The sequence below is a fragment of the Drosophila mauritiana genome, chromosome 2L (assembly GCF_004382145.1).
Source record: "Drosophila mauritiana strain mau12 chromosome 2L, ASM438214v1, whole genome shotgun sequence".
Taxonomy (NCBI): Eukaryota; Metazoa; Arthropoda; class Insecta; order Diptera; family Drosophilidae; genus Drosophila; species Drosophila mauritiana.
In genome coordinates this window covers 13,134,246-13,158,198 of record NC_046667.1, presented here as the reverse complement: position 1 = coordinate 13,158,198, position 23,953 = coordinate 13,134,246, and the positions used below count along the sequence as shown (strand labels likewise).

The 23,953-nt window shown below is 43.1% G+C and overlaps 5 protein-coding genes across 5 annotated transcripts in view; 2 read left to right on the top strand and 3 right to left on the bottom strand.

Annotated features, from left to right (window-relative positions):
- The window catches only part of LOC117150657 (serine-rich adhesin for platelets), a 73,757-nt gene that overhangs the window by 33,467 nt on the left and 16,337 nt on the right, over positions 1 to 23,953 (bottom strand). Inside the window, exon 2 of the mRNA XM_033317648.1 lies at positions 16,859 to 17,055. The gene's annotated coding sequence lies outside the window, so the exon portion shown is untranslated. The remainder of the gene's footprint in view (positions 1 to 16,858; positions 17,056 to 23,953) is intronic.
- LOC117150716 lies at positions 10,854 to 11,264 on the bottom strand. Its single transcript, XM_033317734.1, has one exon. The coding sequence runs from the start codon at positions 11,218 to 11,220 to the stop codon at positions 10,885 to 10,887; it is 336 nt and encodes a 111-aa protein (XP_033173625.1). The 5' UTR covers positions 11,221 to 11,264; the 3' UTR covers positions 10,854 to 10,884.
- Positions 12,922 to 13,361, bottom strand: LOC117137316. Its single transcript, XM_033298704.1, is given in 3 exon segments — positions 12,922 to 12,999; positions 13,001 to 13,051; positions 13,053 to 13,361. Coding segments are annotated over 3 exon segments (438 nt in total).
- LOC117150696 (heat shock protein 60A) lies at positions 14,120 to 16,000 on the top strand. Its single transcript, XM_033317711.1, has one exon. It carries the CDS (start codon positions 14,258 to 14,260, stop codon positions 15,932 to 15,934), a length of 1,677 nt encoding a protein of 558 aa, XP_033173602.1. The 5' UTR covers positions 14,120 to 14,257; the 3' UTR covers positions 15,935 to 16,000.
- LOC117150707 (very-long-chain (3R)-3-hydroxyacyl-CoA dehydratase 3) lies at positions 17,954 to 19,414 on the top strand. The gene is made up of 4 exons (XM_033317723.1): positions 17,954 to 18,114; positions 18,199 to 18,550; positions 18,617 to 18,962; positions 19,029 to 19,414. The coding sequence occupies exons 1-4, from the start codon at positions 18,034 to 18,036 to the stop codon at positions 19,363 to 19,365; spliced, it is 1,116 nt and encodes a 371-aa protein (XP_033173614.1). The 5' UTR covers positions 17,954 to 18,033; the 3' UTR covers positions 19,366 to 19,414.

The following is a 23,953-nucleotide window of genomic DNA, read 5'->3' as shown; positions in this document are numbered from 1 at the left end:
ATTTTATTGCTAATTAAACTAACTCGAAGTGAATGAGTTGGTGTTTATTCAGCCGGCTCTAGGAAAACATGGAACACATTTTGAGCAGTTGGCTTAAAGCATATTTATGTGCACTAAAACTACAGTATCTGCGCGAACACATTAATAAGAGTAGAAAATTAAAACAGTTTTTAAATACAGATCTAATCACATGATTTTGTTAATAAAATTCGTGATCAATGCAAGGCAATACAGAGATATGCGAACGTTCATTAATAATGCCATTTATTTTAGAATTTATTTGCCATACTTAATTTGAGTATTGACATCTAGTGTCGCTTATGGGTTATTGCATCGTTTTAATAACACACTTAGCGTTATCCACGCATATGAATATGAATTCTCTGTTCGAGTGGCTCAATAAGGCAAAAGTTCGTACTATTTCGACGCCATTGCCAGTCAAATTTGTCAATAAAATAATTTTGCACAAATGTGGACGATTTGCATTGGCACGAACACATTGAAACGGATACGGATACGTTGGATACCAGTAGGAACCGGAAATATTATTGATTATCGCTGGAGCAAATGTCAATAAGCGTTTATTTTCGTTCGGAATTTTTTCTATTTTCTCGATTTCAATTTCAATATAATGCACAGGGTTTCACCACGTTGGCTGTGCGAGAATAACATTTTTATTTTATAGCCCCTCCTATCACTTCACCTATTTTTCTGGCAGAAAGCCTTCACTTGGCTTTATATATAAGTGCGACAAATATTTTCTTCCTATCCATTCGATTTTGATTTAGTTTTTTTCTAAGGAGAAGTCAGCTACCCATTCACATTTTCACTCCTTCCTCCGTTTAGCTGGCTGTCTAGTTTCTGCTTCCTTGACACTTTTAGTTGAACATTCATAACTTTCGATTTTGCTCCTTTTGCTGAGATTTTTAATTAAAGTGTTAGGCGAACTAACTGACACCAGGCTCGTGTGCTTGACTCCCTGACTGAGTGACGTGCAGGGGTCGCCGCCTTGGCATCAGACACTTGCCCAAAATGCCTGAAAACCCATTGGAGAACTGCATGTCAGACTAAGTTCAGGGAGTTCTCTGACACTCGCAATGGGTCTCTTGTCAGTTTATAACGATGGCTGAACTTGAACTGCTCGATGGTTGAAGGAGAGATAAGGACCCATAATGGATATATTCGAGCATTAAAGGCTGTGGAACTTTTTAAACTACAAAAATTCACTTCAGCATGAAATGCCTAGTCCACTAAATAATGGTAGTGCTGCAGCTAACCTGGCGTATACGTAATATGACCATACGGCATAATTTCCGCTTAATTGAACCCATAAAAGCCGGACAAAGGGCAATGTTGCGTAGAATGAGCCCCAGATTAAGACAAAGTACCCCAGTACTCCACCGATGCACCACAGGCAACAGGACTGGCCATTTCCACCTCTCTGGCCCATAAATTACAAGGGGGTAGTGCGCAAAAAGAAAAAACGGGAAGGCGAAATGCAATGGCTAGGAAAAACTTCAATAAAGTGGCCGAGTGGTTTTGAGCCGGAGTTGTTGGCCGCCGGTAGCCGTTGGTCATTACTGGCTGGCCCCGGGAAATGGCTAGAACTCGGAAAAAAAATGAATAGAACCCCAGGCCATTTGGTCCGCTTAAAGCGCACATGCAGCCCGCTGCAAATGACATAAACTGCATGTGAAGCCCGTCGTGTTTATTGCTTTTTATGGTGCCGCTTAATGACTGCATTCGCATATAGCCGGGATTTCAGTGGCGGATGAGAGGTTTCCCCTTTGACCCCTCCATGCAACCGAGTGAGTACCTAAAAGCCTGCGTAAGAGCTCTAAGCTTTAAAGATATATGTTTAGTTTTTCCCATGAGGAATTTGGTTAGGAAAAACCATGAGCTAAATGAAAAATTTGACATGCACATTTTTCTGGAACAATAATTTCAAAATGAAATACTTCAAGTCTTATTAAAGAGTAAAGAATATCTCCTGCTCTTTAACTGTTTTAATTTATAATTAAATATTTTTTCTAGTACTAGTGCTTCATTTATCATTGCCGTAAGCTTGAAGTTGCAGTCTCTACCATATTAAAATAGCAGTTGACTTCTGACTAAGCAAAAGCAACTTTCTATCTTTTTTCCCTCGCGTGGATTATTTATCTTTCCGTATTCCGCTCTCAGCCGTCCCCCTGGTGGTTCAAAATTATAATGGCAACTTTTTATTTACTAGCTGTGCCCGTCCACGGAGCCCATAAAATATCACGGCCGGACTGTTCAGTTCGGTTTAGTTGAGTTGAGTTCAGGTTCTAGCCGAGGAAGTTTGCCACCAATTGGAAGGACCATCCCACTTGAAAGTTGCACTGGCATTTTGTTATTTTGCCATCCACCAGGCACTAGCCGCATTACTCAGCTGACCTCTTTGTGTGTGGGTGTCGAAGTCTCTGAATTTATTTTTGCATCTTTGCATTCTCAACCATTTCGCAATTTATTGTTTTCCCTCTATTGGGGTCAGTTTGTTTGGAGGAGGCTTTGCTTGTCCATGGCAAAAGGGCAAATACAGCAAACAAAAAGGGCGGCAACAAAATGAGGTTAGCTTTGTTTAGACAACCTGACCTCAGGGCCAAATCAGAGTATAATATATATATAAAATCGTATATTAAAATAACGAAAAAGACAATGGCTGGGTCAGCAGAAAGCAGAAAGTGCCTGACATATTGACACACTTGGCGTATGATTGATTTTCGTTGCTTCTCTTCGTTCCTCGCTGAGTTAAATAATAAGTTAGGGACTTGTTGATTCAACGCACCACAGGGGGCGGTCACCAGTGACTTGTGCCCTATTCACACAATCGAATCACAAAACAATGGAACCGCCCCCTCAATGATAACAGCCCATTATAGCCGTTGTTTATTGAGGTGTTTGTTTGTGGTGTGTGTGTGTGCAGCATGGAGTCTCCTCCGTGATATACACAAATAGGGCTGTGTAAATACATCGAATGGCAACAAACAACAACCAGAGCCCGTCATTGTCATTGTTATCTACTCAACTTGTCGCCCGTTACCATACCCTACCCATTCCAATTCCCTTCCCATTCCCATTCCCATTCCATGACAATGACAGGTGGCTCTGCCTCTGGCAGGACAGCCAGTCAACCAGTCACCCAGTCGCTGAATCAGCCATCCGGCCAGGTGGAAATCGAAAGAGCAACGCGTTATGCAAATGCAAGCTGCAAATGGGAAATGGAAAATGTAACATGCACAAAACACATTGTTGACATCGCGCCATTCGCGGAAAATCGGTCTGATCAAACCCATGGTTAACCACTGGATGGGAATGCGAAAACCGCACAAATATAACTCTTGTGAAATTTGTTATTGATTGATTTAGCGGAAGTGAAAAGTATTTTGAAGGCACACGATTCAATTGAATTATTTTGAACGAAATGTGAAAAATTTCATACGTTTTAGCAGAATCTCAAAACATAACAAACCAATTTTCCCATCACTTTTTAAATTTTGCCGCTTTTTAATTTCTCAATATGATTTAGATGTTTGTTTCAGATAATAAACCAATAATTCCTTCTATTCGTAAGTCCAATTATTGAACATTAAAGTTTTATGTGCATTTCCTCCATCCCAATAGCCACATTAACAACTATTCAAATTAAGTTCCATTTAACTGTCAGATGGCAATGCCCAATGTCGACCGCAAAACAATATTGGCAACAAGAAATTTGGCCGACCGGGCTTGCACTAACGGCCTGCTAAATTATGCAGTCCGAACGGACGGACAGACGGATACGGACACAGGTATATGTCCGGAATTCGGAATCCGTAAACCGAAATCCGAAACACGAACGCGAAATCTGTGCCTGTGAGTCTTGTAGATGGCAGATGAGAAGGCCCATAAACGTATGAACTGCATCTGTTAGGGCTTAGATTTGTATCCCATTCGTGTTGCCACTTTTGCTTGCATGAGTATGGGTGAGTGGTGGTGGTGGCGCAAATGAAGAGCATTTAAGAGCCATCAACGTCATGGGCGATGCGATTGTTTGAGGACAACGAGCTGGGCACTCAGATGAGATGGGCTCAGCTGGACGGAGCAACTCGGCCGACAACGAGCGTCTGGGGAGGACATAACCCAATTAGTTTTAGACTTTTGCCACGACACATGCCAATTCGTTTGACATGTCCACTGGACGCCCACAGACCACTCCTTCATTTGCATTTGCATTTGCGTCACAAATTTTTTTAATTATTTTAAAGCGGAATTTCGATAGGGCTACAAAGCGAGAAAAGCGAGCCGAATGCTAAATGCATAAAAGATGCCAGTCTAGCGAATGCAAATGAACAAATGACCCTGGCAGGCATTTTTTCGAGGACGCCCACTCGAGCTGGGGGCCCGAGCAACTGCATCCGCAGCCTCCGGAGCTCAAAAAACAATGCAAAACACGGCTGAAAGGCGAAAAAGCTGCCTAAGTAGGCGCTGAGTGTTTGCTTCCTGGCGCACAGTAACAACAACAGCAGCAATAACCGCACACAATGTCAACAGCTCGTCGAGCGAGTCTGAGTCTGAGGTCCTTTCACAAGGATCATACAGCTACAGCTTATGGTCCACAAAACTCAGAGCCCAAAAAAAAAACGGCAGGGAGGCTGGTTGCTGCGGAAAACAAAGCAACACTTAAAAGTTAAAGCAAACGGAAAAGTGTGTGTGCTTCGTGCTGGCGAAGCAAGTTGGCAAATCAGAGCGCCATGCGAAACATGCCCCCATAATTTTGGGTCTCTTCAACAGTTCAGCCCGCTTCAAATTAGCCATTCAGTGAGTGAGTGTTAAGGGTTAGAAGGAATTTACCCTAGATCTTGATAAATCTGTGTGTTTAAATTTCCTTAAGATCGGTCTGCATGAACATGCTGTGCCTAATTTGTTGTCCTAGCTGATGTTTTCTTAGGCCTACGCCCTTTTACTTCGTCCCCATTGCAAACAGCTTAGATGCAAATTCGAGTTAATAAATGACAGGCCTATCGCCACACAAGCTGAGGCCATAAACAACCCTAAACCGGGCAAAAATAGCTGCCGTTCCCTTTCCGCCACCAATAAGCGTAAATTTGCCAAATACAAATAAACCTTCCTGTTTTTGTCTCTTTAATCCCAGCGACTTAAAATCTTCACAGAGAACCTGACAAATACTAAATACGTCGATTTTTCATTGCAGCAGATGGAAATTTCCGTCGACTTATTCACGGCTCGCATGGAAATCCACAAATAATGGCAATTGCATTCCGCTGCCAAGTTGTCTGAGTCTGCTTTCCGGTTCATGATTCCCCTTTAAGCCATCCATTTCATCGCCAAATTGGTAACAGCACTCCACTGACCCTCCAAGTTGGCTAAAAGTTTTAAGTGGCGCACATTGCCTGATTGGCTGCTGCTCTGGCTAATTGAAATCTTGGAAACGGGCGCCAAGGATAACTCAAACCTGGTCTACAGATATTGCATTTGTTGCAATGCAAATGCAGCGAGGCTTTTAAGACCGAGCTATAAATTGGATTTCTATTCACCAGAAGCGGAAATGTTTGTAGAAATACATTCTAAGATTTATCTAAGTACGTGCTGTGATCATATTCAATTACCCTTGGGCCTGAAATAAAAAAATAAAATAGTTTTTAACTACTTGGGACTTCCAACAAAGTATTTTTATCTGAGCTAGTAAATAAACCCCATTCAGCTACCGTGTAATTCCACAAAAACAAACGTCAACTGTCTGAAAAACAGCAAGTGAACCACTTGCATAGAGTGAAATGGGCCAGGGTAACAAATCTAATAAGTTAGCCAGCATAAAAAAAGCGCAGGAGCAAACAAACTGAGCCGCATTTATCTCAACCGCAAAAAAGTCGACCATATTTCATTTTAAATGCAGCACCTGCAGCTAGAAGAGTCAGGGGGGGAAAAAAATGGCGAAATACGCACAAACTTGCTCACATGAAAAATGCTGAAAACGAAATGTCAACGAGGGAAAGTTGAGGACACACAAAAAATTAAAAAGAAAAAGGAGCAGTGGATGTGCCTGTGGCAGGACGAGGCCAAAAGGCGGCCGACCACAGGAGCGGCAGATGTAATCAACAACATCAGCATAAACTTGGCCGACACACACACACACACGCACACACTGCTCGAAAATCCGTGCCAAAGTTTTGCCCGCCCCCGCAGCTGCAGGAAGGGGGCGTGGCCGCGGACGAGACCAAAAAGACATATCTAATAACATTAAGTAGTTTGCGCCGTCGTTTGAATTATGGCCACGTTCGCCGATGGCAGCCTGTGCGATGAGTGCTAAGCACCTCCTGCCAACCAATTTGAGCCAAGTTCTAGTTTTTCGCCAACATTTAATTCGTATGCGTTTGCCGGTTGGCCACTTTGCACTACTACTTTCGCTTCCTTAGCCCGGCTAAAACTGAATTTTGAAAAATTGTTACCAGGCACGAAAGGTAAGCAGGCAAATGTGGGCGAAAAATGTTGGCCCAAATGCTCCCTGAAGGTCAACTGGGAGAGCAAAGAAGGTCCCTGGCTCAACATGCTTATGGCGAAAGCCAATTTGAAACATGAAATTAGGTGCAAAAGTCACTCCGGCAAGCCTTAAATTATGAAAAAGTCGCGTTCGCACAGGAAAGTGGGAATATTATATAAAAATAATACCCAAATAACATCTTTAGGTTTTTAAATATATATATATTTTAGTTTAGTTTCAGTTAAATAATAAACAGAAACCTCTAAATGTTTTTAAACTACCTTAATTAAAAATTCTAAATCAAAATGAAACCAATTTTGGAAACTTGAGCGCTCATTATGTATCTAGTTGTGTGAAAATAGTTAATATTTTAAATCTTTACTGCACATCTTTGACACCAAAAACTATTAAGAATCCATTAAGGCAATAATCTGATAATTGTTTAGTGTTTTTCTATTTCAACGCAAGAATGAAATTGAAAACTCTGTTTATATGCAAAAGATACTGATGCTCTATAAAGAAACTTTTGATGGTAAGGATTTGATTACCCTCGTATGCAGAATGCTGTATAAGAAAATGTCTTAATATAATATGAAATATTTAAAAAATTATATCATATCCTTTATGGCTGCCTTGCTTGCCAAAAACAAACGACGAAAGGTCAAAGGTGGGACCGCCTGGAGGCAACCCTCAACACTCTGGTGAAAACACGAGGAGCGAGCAACGAGGAACGTGGAACGTGTGCCCCAAACAACCAACAACACCTGAACAAAGTTGTCTCGACTGGCAGACAACGACGCCGATGACGACGACGCCAATGGCGAAAGCGAAAAAGGGTGAACTTTTCACAGGGAAAACTTTGCATTCGCATTTTTTTCATATTGCGTTCAAGATGTGAGTTGAAGAGATACTTTTGTTGCCCACTGTGTCTGCATGTGGCTGGCCTAATTAAAACGATTGTGGCGTTAATGTAATTGCTCGGAAATGAGTAACGCTCCTGTGGCAACAAATTAGCAGGTCCTTACAGGTAAACAACACCAAGAGCCAGTTGGCAAGGACTTGTGATTTATCGGCATTAGGACGACGCAACAACAACAAAACCCACGGCTCGAATTAATATTTCACCATCGATAAGCAGTTCGATTATTATGGCTACATGCAGATACATTTAAGTGTGTTTATATGTAATCACTTTTCACGTTTGGTTTGCGGCGCCTGTCATTATCATTTTTCATGCTGCCTGGCTGAATTGTGTTTGGTTACTTGAGCAGCTGTGTATACTTATGGACATTCCGCCCTTTTTTCCCCCAATTGTTTGCACGACTTCCATTTGCATTTCTCAGGTTTCCCTTTGTTATTACTTATCCGCAATTCAATTTATCATTATTTATGCGTTATGAATTATTTTGCTTATATAAGGCCCTTGTCAGATTGGCATTCGCAGATTGCGCTTTTGTTACCCACGGTTTGCCAGTTGAATATATCGCTTATTTCATGAAAATGTATTTATTATAAATTCAATTATTTTATCAGCTGTTTTATATGTGGTATGGGTAACGAAATATGTTTTATAATAGGAAATTATGTTGTCAATTCAAATCAGATGTATATTAACACGACATTAAATGCCATTTGCAAATAATGTGTTGTGATTTAATAACTCAATTGATGGCATTTTTTATCTTGCCTTGATTTCTGTGGCATTACTATTATTATTATTATTATTGCATTACTTTTGTTAACTCTATGGTTGCATTAAATTTGATATATGCGATCTATTTTGTTGTATTTGTTTTATAATTTTATTTGTTTAATTTTATTTCATTTTTCATACTGAACTTAGGCGATTTCTTACATATATGATTGAAATTTAATTTTTATGTGGGTCGCCATAATAATATTATTCATACGAATATTTAATTTCCGGCCATTGTATTTGGCTTTGCAATGCACACACCTGTCAATCGAAATAATTGAAGGTGGAATTTAAAAGTATCTGCTTTTAGTTGCTTTTCCTTTTCATTCTATTATTGATTGATTCGCTTTTGAGTGCTGTTGTTTGCGTTGGGTTTGCATATTTGCAATTGTCACTTGAGCGACGCCGCCGTGCCTGGTGGATCCGATTTTTCCAGCTCCAGTTTTCTTGGTTGATGGAGCTCCTTACCTGGTGGTCAGAATCGACAAAAGCAACGGGCGCCCAACGACGTTGCAGTGACAATTGCAGGTTTGTTGTGGTCACCTTGATACGGTTGTGATTGTAATTCCATATTACATTTGCACTGTAATTTTTGCATTATTTATTCTGCACGAAACGATACGAATTTCCCTGCGCCGCAGCCCAGTTGTGGACCGAATCAATTATTAACCGCATTCCTTGCACACACAAACATCTTCTCGGGTGGGCGTTAGTCCTAAGTTTTCTTTGCCAACTCGCCCCTTTCTTGCGAATCGCGTTGCATATTATCCAGAATTTTGTATTATTATTTGTTATTAGCGCTACACCGATGAGTAGAAAATTGGTAGAAATTCATATGGTCTATGGGCGCGGACGAACTGCAGCTCCCGAGCTCGGCTGTTGGACGACGGAGTGCCAGCGGACAGCAGGCAGCTGGCATTTAGCAGCCAGCAGGACACGCGCGAACGGGCACAACAAAAAAACACGACTGAGGCCGCCCAACGGCCACCAACGAATAACGAGGCGAAATTGAAAGCGAGCGCCGAGTCCGCAGCCGATGGATGGGCTCGTCTTTCGAATCGGACTCGTTTCCAGGACTCTGTGTGTGTGTTACAGGATTCAGGTTGAACGAAATTGAAAGCGCCTGGCCGCCGCCCGAAGTGGGTCGCTCGCTGGCTTTGCTAACTCGTCCTCGTCCTCGTCCTGCAATGCAGGCAGGATCGCAGGAGCGGCAGTGGAGCAGGAGCAGCTGGAGCGGGAGCGCCTGAAAGGCATGTAAACAAAGCCAGGACGAAGCTCGGCCAGGTAAGGATGCCGAGCCGAGCCATGACTTGGCCAAGCACCGACGACCGAGTCCTTCGAACCGAAAGGACTCACGCTCACAGCTGAGCGGCGCGCTCTCGCCAAAAAGCTCACTCTCTCACCGTACCGCTCAGCTGTGCGTGGGCGTTGCAAACAGCTGATGCCAGCCAGCGCTCTCTCAGCGACCCCTCTCTTGGCCTAATTCGCTGACATGGCTTAGACACTGGGAGAAATTCGATGCACCAAATATAAACCTAGTTTTATTTTGGAAAAATGCCTTTTTTAAAGGTGCATTTCCAGATTTCAAAAAGTAGTTACTAATTTTTAGTGATATATTTACCTACCAAAAGCGAGCAATACTCAATTAGAAAGATTGAAAAACCTCAATAATATTTTTCTATTTAAAAAAAGAAATGATAATGAAAATTTTGTACGTCAATAGTTTCTAAGCAGATACTATCAAAAACCTATGCCTATCCCTTAAATGCAAGGAATATTTCCAAGTGCACAATTTTTTTCCAGTGTAAAAGCTCGGCAGCACACACACAGACTCACAACCGCTGCAATCCGCAGTGTGTTATCCTAGCTGACATTGTAAACATGACCAAAATGCATGTTCCCCAAGGTGCCAGAGTATTTGTGTGGGCGAGTGTGCGGGTGTAAAGCCACATTTGACGTCCCAGTGCCACATTCATTTGCATATTTGAGAGCGCTTTCTGGCTTACGCGTGAAGAGAGCTAGACGGCGATAGCAGTGTGAAAGAGAGGGGGCGAGAGGGTAGGGAAAGTCAGGGGATACCGCACACGCTCAAGTCTCATGTGTAAGGCATAGATAAGTTCAACTTAATTAAAGTTTCAGTGGGGGACAAAACGTTGACTGCTTGCTTTTTTGGGGCTCCTTGTTGCATAAATTATGACAATTGGCCATGCGGCTTACAAGATGCACACGAGACCTTGCCAGCTTCGCCTTATCATCATCATCATCATCATTCTCGTAATTGCCACACAAGTCGGTTTATTATTTACACCACCCACTTTGTTCATACATAAATCCCTGTAAGCTTTTATGTCTTTCTGCATATCGCATTTTGGGTCTCTGTATAAATGTTTTGCCAAGGTATCGGTCAAGCATTACACAAACTTTTTAATCCCAGCTTAATCTAGATTTTATGTTGATTGAAATGTCTATGCTGGTTTCTGGACTAGTGAAATTTAGATGAAGATGTCAACACCCAAATTAATTTACTTGCATTAACTAAGAGAAGGATTATCATGTCTGCTACCTTAAGATGTTCCCCCTCAACATCAAATCAATTCAAATAGGTTCCCGATGAATCTTCTAAATATCCCATAACTAATCACTTGTCTTTTAAGCCACTGAAGCATTTAATTAACAGATGATAGTGACATTAAAAGGGATCTTCCTTGTCTTCATCTTCATCATCATCGCTACTGTCCTCATTCGTAACGATTTGGTCCAATAGAGCTCTAAGTTCCTCATCACGAGCGGCCTTGATCTGCGCTAAGCTTGATAATGATGATCGAATATTCCACAGCTTGGCCAACTCTTCTTCGCGTTGCTTCATCGCGCTCGTAACATTGTGGCGGATCACAGCCTCGTGCTCCTGGTAGGCCAAATAGATGATCGACTGCACATCGGCTTCGACTTTTGAAGAAAATTCCTCCTCGGTGTGATCTACTTCCTCATTGGCGGCCACATCATTGATCGAATAGGTGGAAAACATTTTTGAAGAAAATACAAACAGCCGACTTTCTACTTCCAATTGAAAATAATTTCCAATGTCATATATTTGAAACAAATTTCTATGCCTACTTAGTCGTATTCAGTTTTATGTTTGAATTTTTTATCATGATCTCTGTTGGTTTTCTCTACAAATCGCTGTCGCATTTTCTGTTCGTGCTCTTGGGCTGCCGACCTGATGATCTCATTCTCCCGTCTGCCAGGTGATTTTTCCGCGTTGAGGCAGCTACTATTGCGGACTTCCACATAGGCAGCTGGTTCGAAATCCTTTCTCGAATAGGAAGACATCTTGGATAAGGAGAAGTAGAGTGTAAACCCACTCTGCCGATGGCCCCAAATGAAATAAACTGCCAGCGGATTTCTACTACTTCAGGGCATTGCTCGAATTTATACATATAATTCTCCGTCATAATAAATAAATGAACCAAACGCAATAAACATAAACAAATGCACGTTCTGTCGAGGCATCAACAAGTTGGTCAGTGCAAGCTGGTCAGTATCGAATAACCACGGAGTGCTTTTGGAAACTCAAGGTTCTATTATTGAGGTAGGAAGCCATGGAAATTAACTAGGTGCCTTCTAAAAAGCTTTTGCTAGTAGCTTGCTGTTTTGGTCCTTTAAAGCTAACTGCAAAAGCTTTTTAGGTTCATGTCTTTATTGTGGTGAGTTTCATTTTTCATAAGTATTGTTATTGTTGGGATAGGCTCTGTTTGTAAGGGATTTTATTCCTTTTTGAGTAAAAGAATCAAGAAGTGCTAAGTTGACTTAAAGATTTTTTATAAAAGAAAATGTTAAGTCTTAAAGGCATCCACGGCCATATAAATACCTTTGAATATCATAAAAATGCTTGCTCTACAATTCAACAACCTAACTTTTGTGGAAAAACAAACAAACAGTTTAAGTCGAAAAATTCCAGTTTACTTAATATTTTAATCCGTTGTTTCTGCAGGCTAAATGGCTAATGAACTTGGCTAATTTAAGCAGGTTGTTTCTATTTATGCCATGTCAAGGCCATGCATTAGAGCTGAAATTATTGATTAATTTGGCCGGTGTCAGTGCCACCACCCCCGCGAACAACCTTTGGGCTAAATAAATTATGGACTACTGTGCAGTGGTGGTCGGCGACAAGTTCATCACGCGTGGTAACATCGGAATAATGGAAGGTGCCATTGCGTCCGAGCACCAAAACAAAGCCAGCCCAAAGCCACGGAGCACACCCCATTCAATTAAGGACATCGACAGTGCCGCCAAGGATTAAAAATTCCATTTACGGAGCAGGCAAAGAGGCGTAAAAAAACAATTTATCGTCACGCACTTCGGAACTTTTAATCAAATACTGGGATTTCAATCAGAAACAATTGGGTTTTAATTGGTTCGCTGGCATATAAGCAGTAAATACACTGTAGAATCAATAACCACTTTTGCTTTCGCAGATTTTTATCATTTTGAATTGAGTATATGTATAAGACTCAGTTCTTACTACAGTTAATCAATTATTGTTTCAATAAAATTGTTTGGCTTTAAAATAATATGGTTTTTCCGTTTCCAACTATCATTCATCTTCCAAACTTATGTATGTGGCCCACTTTAATATTCCTTATGGCCTGACGGCCACATGTCGTATACTTGATTAAAAAAAAATGTTTTTTTTTTCTAATCCCGACCATGATCAAGAACAACACAACTATGCCCCAAAATCGCACAGCACACATTTGACCAAATAAAGCTGGCGCCAGTCGGAGCCAAAAAAAAAAAGGAAGGCGAAAACATAAACCGTAGAAGGAAAAACAAGAAGACAAAGCTGCTATTTCGGTTGGAAATCTCCGGTGGAAATTCCTTCCATTCCCATGCACAGCCAACCAAATGTGTGTCGTTGCACCGACTTGTTGCACTCACTTTTGAGCCGCTGCCATCGCCCGATGCTTCTGCCGCATCCTGTGGCAGGTGCAGCTGGGAGGCGGCCGGAGTGGGCAGAGGCGTGGCCACGCCGGGTGCCATCTCCGCGCCGTAGTAATCCGCCACACTGGGAACCAGCAGCACGCCCACCTTGTTGCGGGCCACCTGCTGGGTGGTGCTGCGTCGATGCCGCGCAGGCAACATCATCCGATGGGCCACCAAAGCCATTATCACCGAATAGCAGTGATCGGAAAACACACGCGCGAATATTCAAATATTTTTGAAATATATTTCCTTTTGCGGAGCAGCACACGCGGAAGGAAAATCAAAGCTGCGTTTGCCTTAAGGAAACGCTCGACGCCAACTGAAAGACACAAAAAAAAGTGGAAAAAGAAAAAACAAGCAACGAACGAAAACGGAAAGCGAAACATTCAACGCACCGGAAAGAGGCGAAAGACGAAAGGAAATGGCCGACAGCGCTCTCGCTCACTCTCACACACACACAGACGAGAAGGCATTTGTCCTTTTTATAAGCGTGTGTGTAGAGTGTGTGTGTGTGTGTGCCTGTGTATGTGTGTGTGTGTATGTGCGCCTACTAAACGCCGCATGTTTGATGAGCGTTTTGTTGTTGCTCCTTTAACGTTAATATTAATGGCGGAATCACATTGTCTGCCGAGCGTGTCTGTGCGACTCCAAGCTGCGCCTGTGTTGGTGTGGCGACTGTCGTGTCTGCGCGAGTGTGAGTGGCCGCGTCTGTGTGCCTCAGTTTACCAACACGTGCACGCCACATTTAATAAGCGAAAGCCGAAAAACAAGCAGGAAACATGGCGCAAATGTAATATTTGTTGTTAAAATAAAATGACGAAACGGAAAACAAGTTGGAACATAATAAAGTGGCATTTTCACACTGGCGACTTCTGTACACCCTTTCGAAAATATTCGAGATATACCCTTGACTTACATTATATATATTTCACTGAGTTACACTTCAAAAATGATCCAGATTTCTCCAGTTTACCGATTGCAAGGTAATTACATTTCAGTTAAAGCTTCTGATAAAGGTAAATTGAAAGTTTTCTCAAAATTGCGATAAGCAACGTGAGTATTAAGGATCTTGAATCAGGATGCTGAGCAGATTGGGCCGGAGTGGTTGGACCGGTGTGCGCTCCTTTGCCAATGACATTCGCTTTGGAGCCGAGGCGCGCTGCCTGCTAATGCAGGGCGTGAACGTCCTGGCCAACTCGGTGGCCACCACTCTGGGCCCGAAGGGCAGGAACGTGCTCATCGAACAGCTGCTGATCTCGCCGCGGATCACCAAGGATGGCATCACGGTGGCCAATAACGTGCAGCTGGGGAATCGCCGGCAGGATATGGGAGTTCAATTGCTGCGCCAGGCAACCAATAATACCAATAATAAAGTGGGCGATGGCACCACCACGGCCACAATTCTAGCCCGTGGAATAGCCTGCCAGGGAATGCATGTGTTGCGCCAGAGCAAGGTGAACGTCCAACTCCTGCGGGAGGGCATTCTCGAGGGATCGCGCGCTGTGTGCGATGCTCTAGGTGAGATGTCCCAGTCGGTGGATACCATTGGCCAAGTGGAAGCAGTGGCCAAGGTGGCCTTGAATGGAGACGAACGGCTGGCAGAGCTGATTGGTGACGTCATTTTGGAGCTGGGCGACAGCGGCGTCATCCTGCTGAAGGAATCTCACAGTCCCTTCGATGAGGCTAAGATCCAGGAGGGTCTAACCCTCGCTTCGGGCTACTGTTCGGCATTCTTTGCCAAGCAATCTCATACCCTGGAATTGGAGAATTGCTTGCTGCTGCTCACAATGGCCAAAATTAATCAAGTGGATCAGATCCTTCCCGCTCTCGAGTTGGCCAGATTAAAAGAACGACCCCTTCTGATCATTGCCAAAAATTTTGGTAGCGATTTGCTTAAGATCTTAGTGCTCAATAATCTGCAAGGTCGAGTTCAGGTCTGTGCTGTGAAGGCCCCAAACTTTGGGGACGAGCAGTGTGAGGAAATGGAGGATTTGGCTTTTGCTACGGGTGCCCATCTTCTGGAGGATGCCTCCAGTCTGGCGGATCTCAGCGAGGAGGATCTGGGTGAGGTGCGGGAGGCGGTGGTGGACGCCAAGGAAACGCACCTTTTGCAACCGATCAATGTGAACGAGGAGCAGGTGCAGTGCCGCATCCAGAACATTCGTGAGCTGATCGATGAGGCTTTCACCGATGTGGAACTGGACCGCCTGAATACACGACTTGGTCGCTTGCAGGGCCAACTGGCCACCATTTTCGTGGGCGGTACCAGTGAACTGGAGGTGAGCGAGCGAAAAGATCGCTTCAACGATGCCCTTCACGCCGTTCGAGTGGCCATAAGTGATGGTGTGGTTCCCGGAGGAGGAACCGCCTATCTACGATGCATTCCAGTTTTGGACGAGTTGCCGCCAACCGAGATAATGGAGCACCAGGTTGGCAGGGAGATTGTAAAGGACGCTCTACGACTACCCTGCTATACGATCGCCCGCAATGCTGGAGTGGACCCCAATGAGGTACTACGTCGTGTTTTAAAGGGCAGTGGCAATTACGGATATGATGCCGCCGCTGGGGAATTTGACGATCTTGTGGTCCGGGGAATTGTGGATCCCACAAAAGTGTTGCAATCAGCCATGACGGCTGCCGCCGGAATTGCCTCTCTTTTGGCCACCACCGAGGTGCTTATCACTAGACAACGCACCAAACCGAAGATTCCCAAAAATCAGGTTACCAGGGATCTGGCTAAACTTGTTGGAATGTAGGTTAGGTAGCGCGTTTTGGAGAAAGAAAAAGAAAGCCCTAAATTCTATGTTGAAAAAAATAAATAGTTAATACAAAGAAAAAATAAAATAATTGTTTCTTGTGTACCATTGTCAAAATTATTTTAGACATTTCCAGCTCCCATATTTACTTTTGCAGTGTATCTCTCGATTCCCTGACATTTATGACTTGTTTCCTTGTCGAATCCCTAATTAGAACATATATGAGCACGCATGCCACATTCAATAGACCCGAAGACTCCGGATCCGGCTCCTTTGCCACCCACAAACACTCAGTCATAACTTGACGTCCTCCCTCTCCTGTTCCTCCAGTTCGACACGCGCCCAACTTGACCTTAACCATTTGCTGCGCTTTGTTTGGGTGCCAATGGACAACAAACAAAATATGAAAGCATTTGTGGCTTGAGTTTGGGTTTTTTTCGGGGGGTGGAAGGAAATGTCAGCAGGCGCATTCCTATTTATCATGAAATATGGGCGTTACATAGGAGGTTCTATATGTCGCTGGGGCGAGCATATACAGCGTAGTCATTAACGGTGATTAGGGACACTTAAGTGCGTCAGTTTGCATCACGTATACGCCACGATGGACTGGCCAAGTGAAACATCTGTTTACTAAGAAGGTTGACCTTCCCATACAGGCCGATTAAACGGCCTAATTAAACGGATTGGAATATTTTAGGGTCAGTGCCACAAAGGGTCGTTGTTCGTTTTCGCTGGGCACAAAATTGCATTCATCAATAATGCAAATGCAGGGCTCTCTTTAAAAGCCCAATCAATACAATTTCACGGATAAGAAAAACAAGTGTTTGTTTTTATTTCTGTTTTAGCCGAGGTGCCTGAGAACTTTGCAACACTTACGATGTTCCGAAAGGTAAACCTTTAAGGGAGCTTAGTGAGTAGACTTACCTTGACACGAAGATACAGATACGGATACAGATACAGCTAAGCATATTCATTTAGATAGATGGGCGGTACGATAACGGTGCCTGGGCGGACGCCGTGTCTAGCGGTTCTTGAGAAATCGCAGCATTTTCTTTTCCGCCGCCCGATTCTTGGCCTACGCCAGTGTGCAAAATGATATGGGATTGTGCTGGTTGTGATGGCTGCGAAAGAGATGTAGAAAATAGTAATACCCATCGGGATTAGCAATGGCGATTCCTGCAGTCCTAGTCCTAGCCCACGTATGCTCCATTTCATTTGTGCTCGCTCCAGTTACAAAATCCAATGGCAAAACAAGCCTGACAAGTTGTCGCCTTTTGTTTTAGCAACGCCACCCGCTCAAAAAAGGAAGGAAGCTCAAAGAACAACAGCAGTGCGGCCATGTCTGGCCGAACATGTATATATAAATATATATACGCCTGATACCCCAAAAACACACTCCCACGAGCACACACACCCATTCGAGGTCCTCAACGATTCCGAGGATTTCCCGCTTATTCGGCTTTGTTTTTGCCCCGTTGTCTGACAACTTCCGACTTTCGCGGTGGCGGCCCATAAATCAAAATGACCCGAAATTCTCACGATAGAAAAATACACAAAAATATTTTGGACCTATTTTTATAAAAATTAAAGCTATCTCTTTTTGTAGCTTAGAAACTAATTTTAAAGGATAGTTTGTTCAAAGATTTGACCAAAATTAAAATAAAATATTTTTATAAGCATAATTTCGTAAGCTCCAATTTTTGATTTATATACATTTTTAGATTGATGAGGCAATAGTTAAAAAATCATTTCATTGCATTTAAATTCCTAACAATTTAAATGTTAAAAAATTTTGTTTTTAGCATTAAAAAAACAAATTTTAATGTAGTAAAAAAAATTCCGTTGGGAATAAAAAAATTAAAAAATTAACGGCATAAGTTCCAATAGGAAATCATATTCTAAAGCAAAGTTCCACACCATCCCATCCAAGTTCCCCACCAGCTAGCGGAGATATGCTTTCGGTATCTGAAATATACCAGATTTGAGGGATATTCAAAACACCTTGTGTGGTCACACAACCAGTGCTGTAAAACGCATTCGCAGCGTAATCAAAGGTTATTTTCGGTTTGGAGATGTTTATATTAGTTTGATAAGACCAAATGGCAAATCTCAGTCCGTTTGTCTACTGGTCGCAGACCAAGCAAACCCTATTACTGAAAGTGGACCTCAAAGATGCCAAGGTAGGTGGGCATGCATTTGCATAGGTACCATTTTGCCAACCACAAGTGAAAAATCAATAATGTTAAATGAAAATGTATTTCTAGGGCGCCATCGCGGACTTTTCGCCGGTTTCGGTGAATTTCAGTGCCAACGGCCACGGAGCTCGTGGAGTGAATGCCTACAAGTTCGAGCTGCACTTCTACGCCCTGATAGACGACGAGAATGCCACCTTCGTGGTCAGCGACAACAAGATCGAACTTCAGATACGCAAACTGGAGCCGGAGTGGTGGCCCCGCCTGGTGGCCACACCCCAGAAGCCCCACTGGCTCAAGATCGACTTCGATCGCTGGCGCACCGAGGACGACGTCGAGGTGGAGGAGAAGCCGCGCGATGTGCGCCAGGACTACGAGAAGGAGTACGCCGATCTCCAGAAGCGCGAGCTGGGTTACATTAAGGGTTAGATAGATTTTACACCATTTGCATTCGTCATGTGATAACAACCGCCTTTTGTTTATTTCACAGAGAAAACCAAGAAGGTGTACATGATCTTTTACAACCTGGCCATGTTCGTGGGCTACCTGTATATTATGGTTGTAATGGGAGTACTCTACTATCGCGATGGCGTCGATAGCATAGGGAAAACCTACGCCAATGTGGGCAACGCCTTCAAGTTTATCCAGTTGCTGCAGTATTTGGAGGTGATGCACCCCATGTTCGGTTACACCAAGGGCAGTCCTGTGGTGCCCTTCTTCCAGGTGTCCGGACGAAATTTCATCCTGTTTCTGATGATCGACATGGAACCGCGCATGTATGCGAAGCCCGTTGTTTTCTACGTTTTTATAATATGGTCTCTGGTCGAATTGGTGCGGTGAGTGCGCGACGACTTTATCGGAATATGGATAAATGTCTTATCTACTGAACTTTACCCCCACAGATATCCCTACTACTTGGCCCAATTGCTGGGCCGCGAGGTGGGCCTGCTCACCTGGCTGAGGTACACCATCTGGATACCGCTTTATCCAATGGGCATCCTGTGCGAGGGCATTATCGTATTGCGAAATATTCCTTACATCGAAGAGACGAAACGGTTTACCGTGGAAATGCCTAATCCTTGGAACATCACCTTTGACATGGTTCTCTTCCTGAAAATATACCTAATGCTGCTGATCGTGCCGGGCAGCTACCTAGTTATGTCGCACATGGCCAAGCTTAGGTCCAAAAAGCTCGGAAAGGGGCGCGCCAAGCGCCAACAGCACCTTCACGCCGACTAGTCAACACACTGCCTGAATCAAGGCATAACCGTACGATTTCCTATTTTCTTTTAAAGTAAGCAAAAGTCCAAAGAAATATCTACATCCACCATATATTGCAACATTGACGTTCATTAAAATTTTCTATCAAATTGCAAATGTAAGTTGTTTCCAATTCATTGTAGTTATTCTGCTCATATTCGAGAAAAGTTAATTTTGGGAGTAGTTGGTAATAATGCCTTCAATAGTCCCAGGAGTATTCAAATTATTTATATTCATATAAAAAGTTGACATTATTGGCACACTTTAGGAACTTTATAGAAAAAATTTGTATCTCCTTAGACTACCTTAGGCTTGGTACAAGGCATCTGATAGTCGAGGCAAACTACCTCTCTTGTTTGTTTATAAACAAACGTGCTTGCATAATTCATATGTTTTTGAACAAAGCCAACATACCAAAAGATTACGCGCACTGAGGGTAAGCATCCTTTTGTTCCTCTCTTGCCGTTTGATGGGTAATCCAATTTGCACTCGAGGACGATGCACAACTAGCTGCTGATCCACTTGACCCGGAACTGGCTTTGAATTCCAGCTGAAGCTCACTGGCAGCTCCCAACTTAGTCATTTCTTCAAGGGTGCCTCACATGCAGGGCGTTTATTATTTATGGCAAGTATTACGTGGATACCCTTTAACTATAACCGGATTCAGGTTCTGTTCCGAACATAAATTGAAAGTGGGTGGATATAGCCGGTCGAATGGCGTTTGTGGCTTGTGTGGCTTGTAGGTGAGCGTGCTGGCACCTTCTTCACATGGCTTCAACAAAGTGGAACACTAATGGATTTGACGATAGTGCAGCTGGCAGTTGTCACCTGCTGTTGGCGATATTAATGATTCTCGACCGGCCCGCCAATTCGTCCAACAAGCCAGCGAAATTTATCCCCATCAAGTCCCATTTCGCGTGAAATATTCATTGCAATTTGCACTTTCGTTCGCTCGCCCGTCTCGACTGCACTTTTTTCTCGATTCCTCCAGTTTTTGTGGGTCCCGCATGGAAGTGTGTCCCGGCCCGGGGTTAACGTTCAACTAATCACCGACCGTGGCCAGCCGGCAGCTAATAAACCTCCGGGAGAACGGCCTGCTCACTAGCTGATAAATGGGTTTTTGATTAATGCCGAGTGCGATTGATTTTCGGCCATTGGGCGAAGTGGAACCAGCGGTTTAGCCGGCCACTCAGTGTCTGAAAAATGTGCGGATTTATCCCATCTGACAGCAGTCGTCGGTTGAGGAGATGTGGAGGAAGTGCAGCCATCAGCAGTCGCTTGCATTCATGATTTAACGCCTTCTGTAGTTTTTCACTCGGCCTGCGCCCCTGCATTTTGGGACTCCCTCCATCGAGGTGGTCGTTTATCAACCGCGCCTCTGGCCGCGCAGCCCACTGGACAAGGTCAGCAGCTAAGCCACGCGCCCGAAACCAAAAATATGATCAATTGGCCCAGAGTAAATTGCACGCAATCAAAGATAAGTGCGCCTGGTTGCCAGGCGATGGGGGAAATCCAATACCAAAGCTGTCAAGTTGCCAGCATGGGGACAGTGGAACATGGAATCTATTAGGCGCAATATTAAATCAACACTTTGGAGCGTTTAGGAAAAAATTACGTATACGCGACCGAGACGTTGCTTACAGCTATTACAGGATTTTAAACTAAATGAAGATTTCTTTTATTAATCATTTCCATCTGAATCCATTTAATCTCTAACTTAAGGGGCAAATCATTCTTGGAAATTCCAATAAATTCGAACTTTCTAGTTTAACTTGCTTAGTAGAAAAGTGATTAATTTGTGGTCACATAGCACATTGAAATGCAATCTTAAACTTATACGCATTGCTTATTTGGCAGGCCATCTGTATCGCATGGCTATGGTGTGATTTCCTGTCAATATATAATGAGTGCATCAGTTGGCGCGTGGAGCACAGAGAAACCGAAGAAAAGGAAACCGCACCCGACCAACTCTGCACTCTGCAGTCTGCACTTGTTAATGACCTCTTTGTGTCGGACATCGAAATGCATTTCCTGGCCGGGCCACATGGCACGAAAGTGTGCAATAAAACTTCCACTAATTGCAGGACATAACCGCAACGAGGTTGCAGCCACACACACACACACACACACACCACACACAAAGTGCCGAAAGTTGCACGAAGTTTATTGCATTTAAAGGAGCACAAAGGATGCAAGGATTTGAAATGTACGTCGTGGAACTCTCAGGATATTTTAATTACATTTATTAGCTTAATATCAATTAATTAACTCGAGTTGCTGACACTTTATCATTGCCAAACGAACTTCACCCCATTGTTGAAAGTGCATTGGGGCATTGAAAAGTAAGCCTAATAATCTGCATACATTGAAAGTGTCGAGAAAGCCGGCAATGAAAAGCAATAAAATCCAATGTAATAAAAGCCATGTATAGTACGTGTATGACTGTGGCCAAGTAAGTATCAGCAAATACTATACCGCATATAAACGGAATATACATTTATTCGCCGTATGCATTTGCAATGATTTGTGTGCTCAAATGGCTGGAGACATCGTCAATGGAGCCACCAAAAGCTGACTCAGAGCCAGCAACAATTTAGCATTTTGCATCCGCTTTCGACTCGAATTGCTGCTGCTGGTGGTGCTGATGGAGCTGATGGCGCCAGGCCAGAAATCCATTGATGGCATCCGTACGATCCAACCACCCTAGCCCCTAGTGAGCCACACATCCTTACTTTATGGCTACTAAGTAGTTCAACGCCAGGGAATCCCAGCTTGAATTTCTAGCCACTGCGAAAGGAATGTGGCAAACGGTTGGCCTTTGAATCACGTAGCCAAAAGCCCTGGCAATGGGCAGCATCGGTTTTATTATAGTTTTCTTCGCAAAACTCGTGATAAATGAAAGGCAGTGGCAAACAGATGTTTGTGATAACTACTCACACCCAGATTCCAGGACTCGGACTTCGGCTTCGAGTGTAAGTTTATGAAAAATGAGCCCAGATGATTATACAATGGCAGCTGCAAAGTGTTGGGGCAGCAATCAAATGTCATCACTTACAAACTTTTTGAGGGGCACAAAGGCAAAGCGAAATATAATTCAACTGAGCATTTTTACAATCAAAATTGAACTGGATGCCGCACTCAAAGCGAATCACAATGTTGAATTGCAAAAAGATTGAATTTCCGCCATTCAGTTGGCTGTAGAAAAGTAATTTATCACAGCGCGCAGTTGTTAAATAGTAATGAGTTTTAAAAAATGCAGTTGATGTTGCATTTTTAATTTGGGGAATTTAAGTTCTAACTTATATACGAATGTATAGTGGAAATATTTCAGTTTTTAAGTTTAAAGACCAAGCGTTATAAATAAGTGTTCTAGCTGTGTCCCTTGCCCCATGACCCTTACTCTTTTGTTCGACTCGCCCACAAAGTGTTGGCCAGCGGGCAGGCAATGAATCTTCAAAGACGCTCCGCAGAACCACCCAACTCACCCACTTTGATGTTGGCTTGTGGGTGGTGGGTGGACAAAAGGCCACGCAATCGTGCGGCAAAAAAAAAAAGGGCTGACAGTGTAGGGAGCGCAAGTTGGCCAAATGTTTTTCTCTGCCCTCTTGGTTATTACATATATTTTCACTTATATCTGGCTGGGAATTGGCTTGGCTCGCCACTTTGGGCCCGAATCGGCCTATTTGGGGAAAGGGCTCCAGTGCTCGACTCAACTGAGCAATGAAGGCCAGCGCAATTACCGAAGTGGATAATTAGAGTTTGAAGAGGAGGCCATGAGGGTGCTTAAAGCATGTGCCTGAATAAATATTTAAGCAACTCTGCCCGTATAAATTGCAAATATTATTGCCCACGAATGCCCATGGTTATGATGTGGTGACTTTGGCAAATAATAATGTGAAATAAAACAAAATTAATTTTTATTCATGCAGAAGAGCAGCAGTTCATGTTTATTTATGCACACATCAGCTGGTAAAATTCATTTAAGACCAAATGGCATTTTATCTGCGCACACAAAGCACCCGAATGTTTTGGAATTTAAAATTTAATTAAAATCTCATGCGAAAAATGACACAATCCAGGCAGAATACATTGTTGGAAACAAAAGGAAGGACCGCCAACCAGGACCAGCTCATCCAGAAGCCTAAGCCAGCTGGGATATTTGGACGAGGGCTCAAACACTGTCCACTTTGTGGGTCCCTCGGTGAATTAAAAATTTACAGCAATGAAAAGCTTTTTAAACGTGATTAATTTGATATTCTTTACATTGTTTCTTTGTAACTTGTTTTAAGAAGCAGCTAAGGCGCGTGAAAATAATATTAATTTCATTATCTGGCATTTTCTAACTTGTATATACATTACTATTCTTTCTTATCATCGATTTAGCGGAAAATAATTCGTATAATAGGTGTCATAAATTCATCCGAAGCTGTAATTAACACATAATCATCATTTTAATTGAGCTAATTGATTAATGGCAATCGAGCGATTGTGTGTTCCATTAAATGTTGCAAATGTTGATGCTAACGACTGAGTTAATTATTGTGACAATTTATTAGTTGTTCAAATT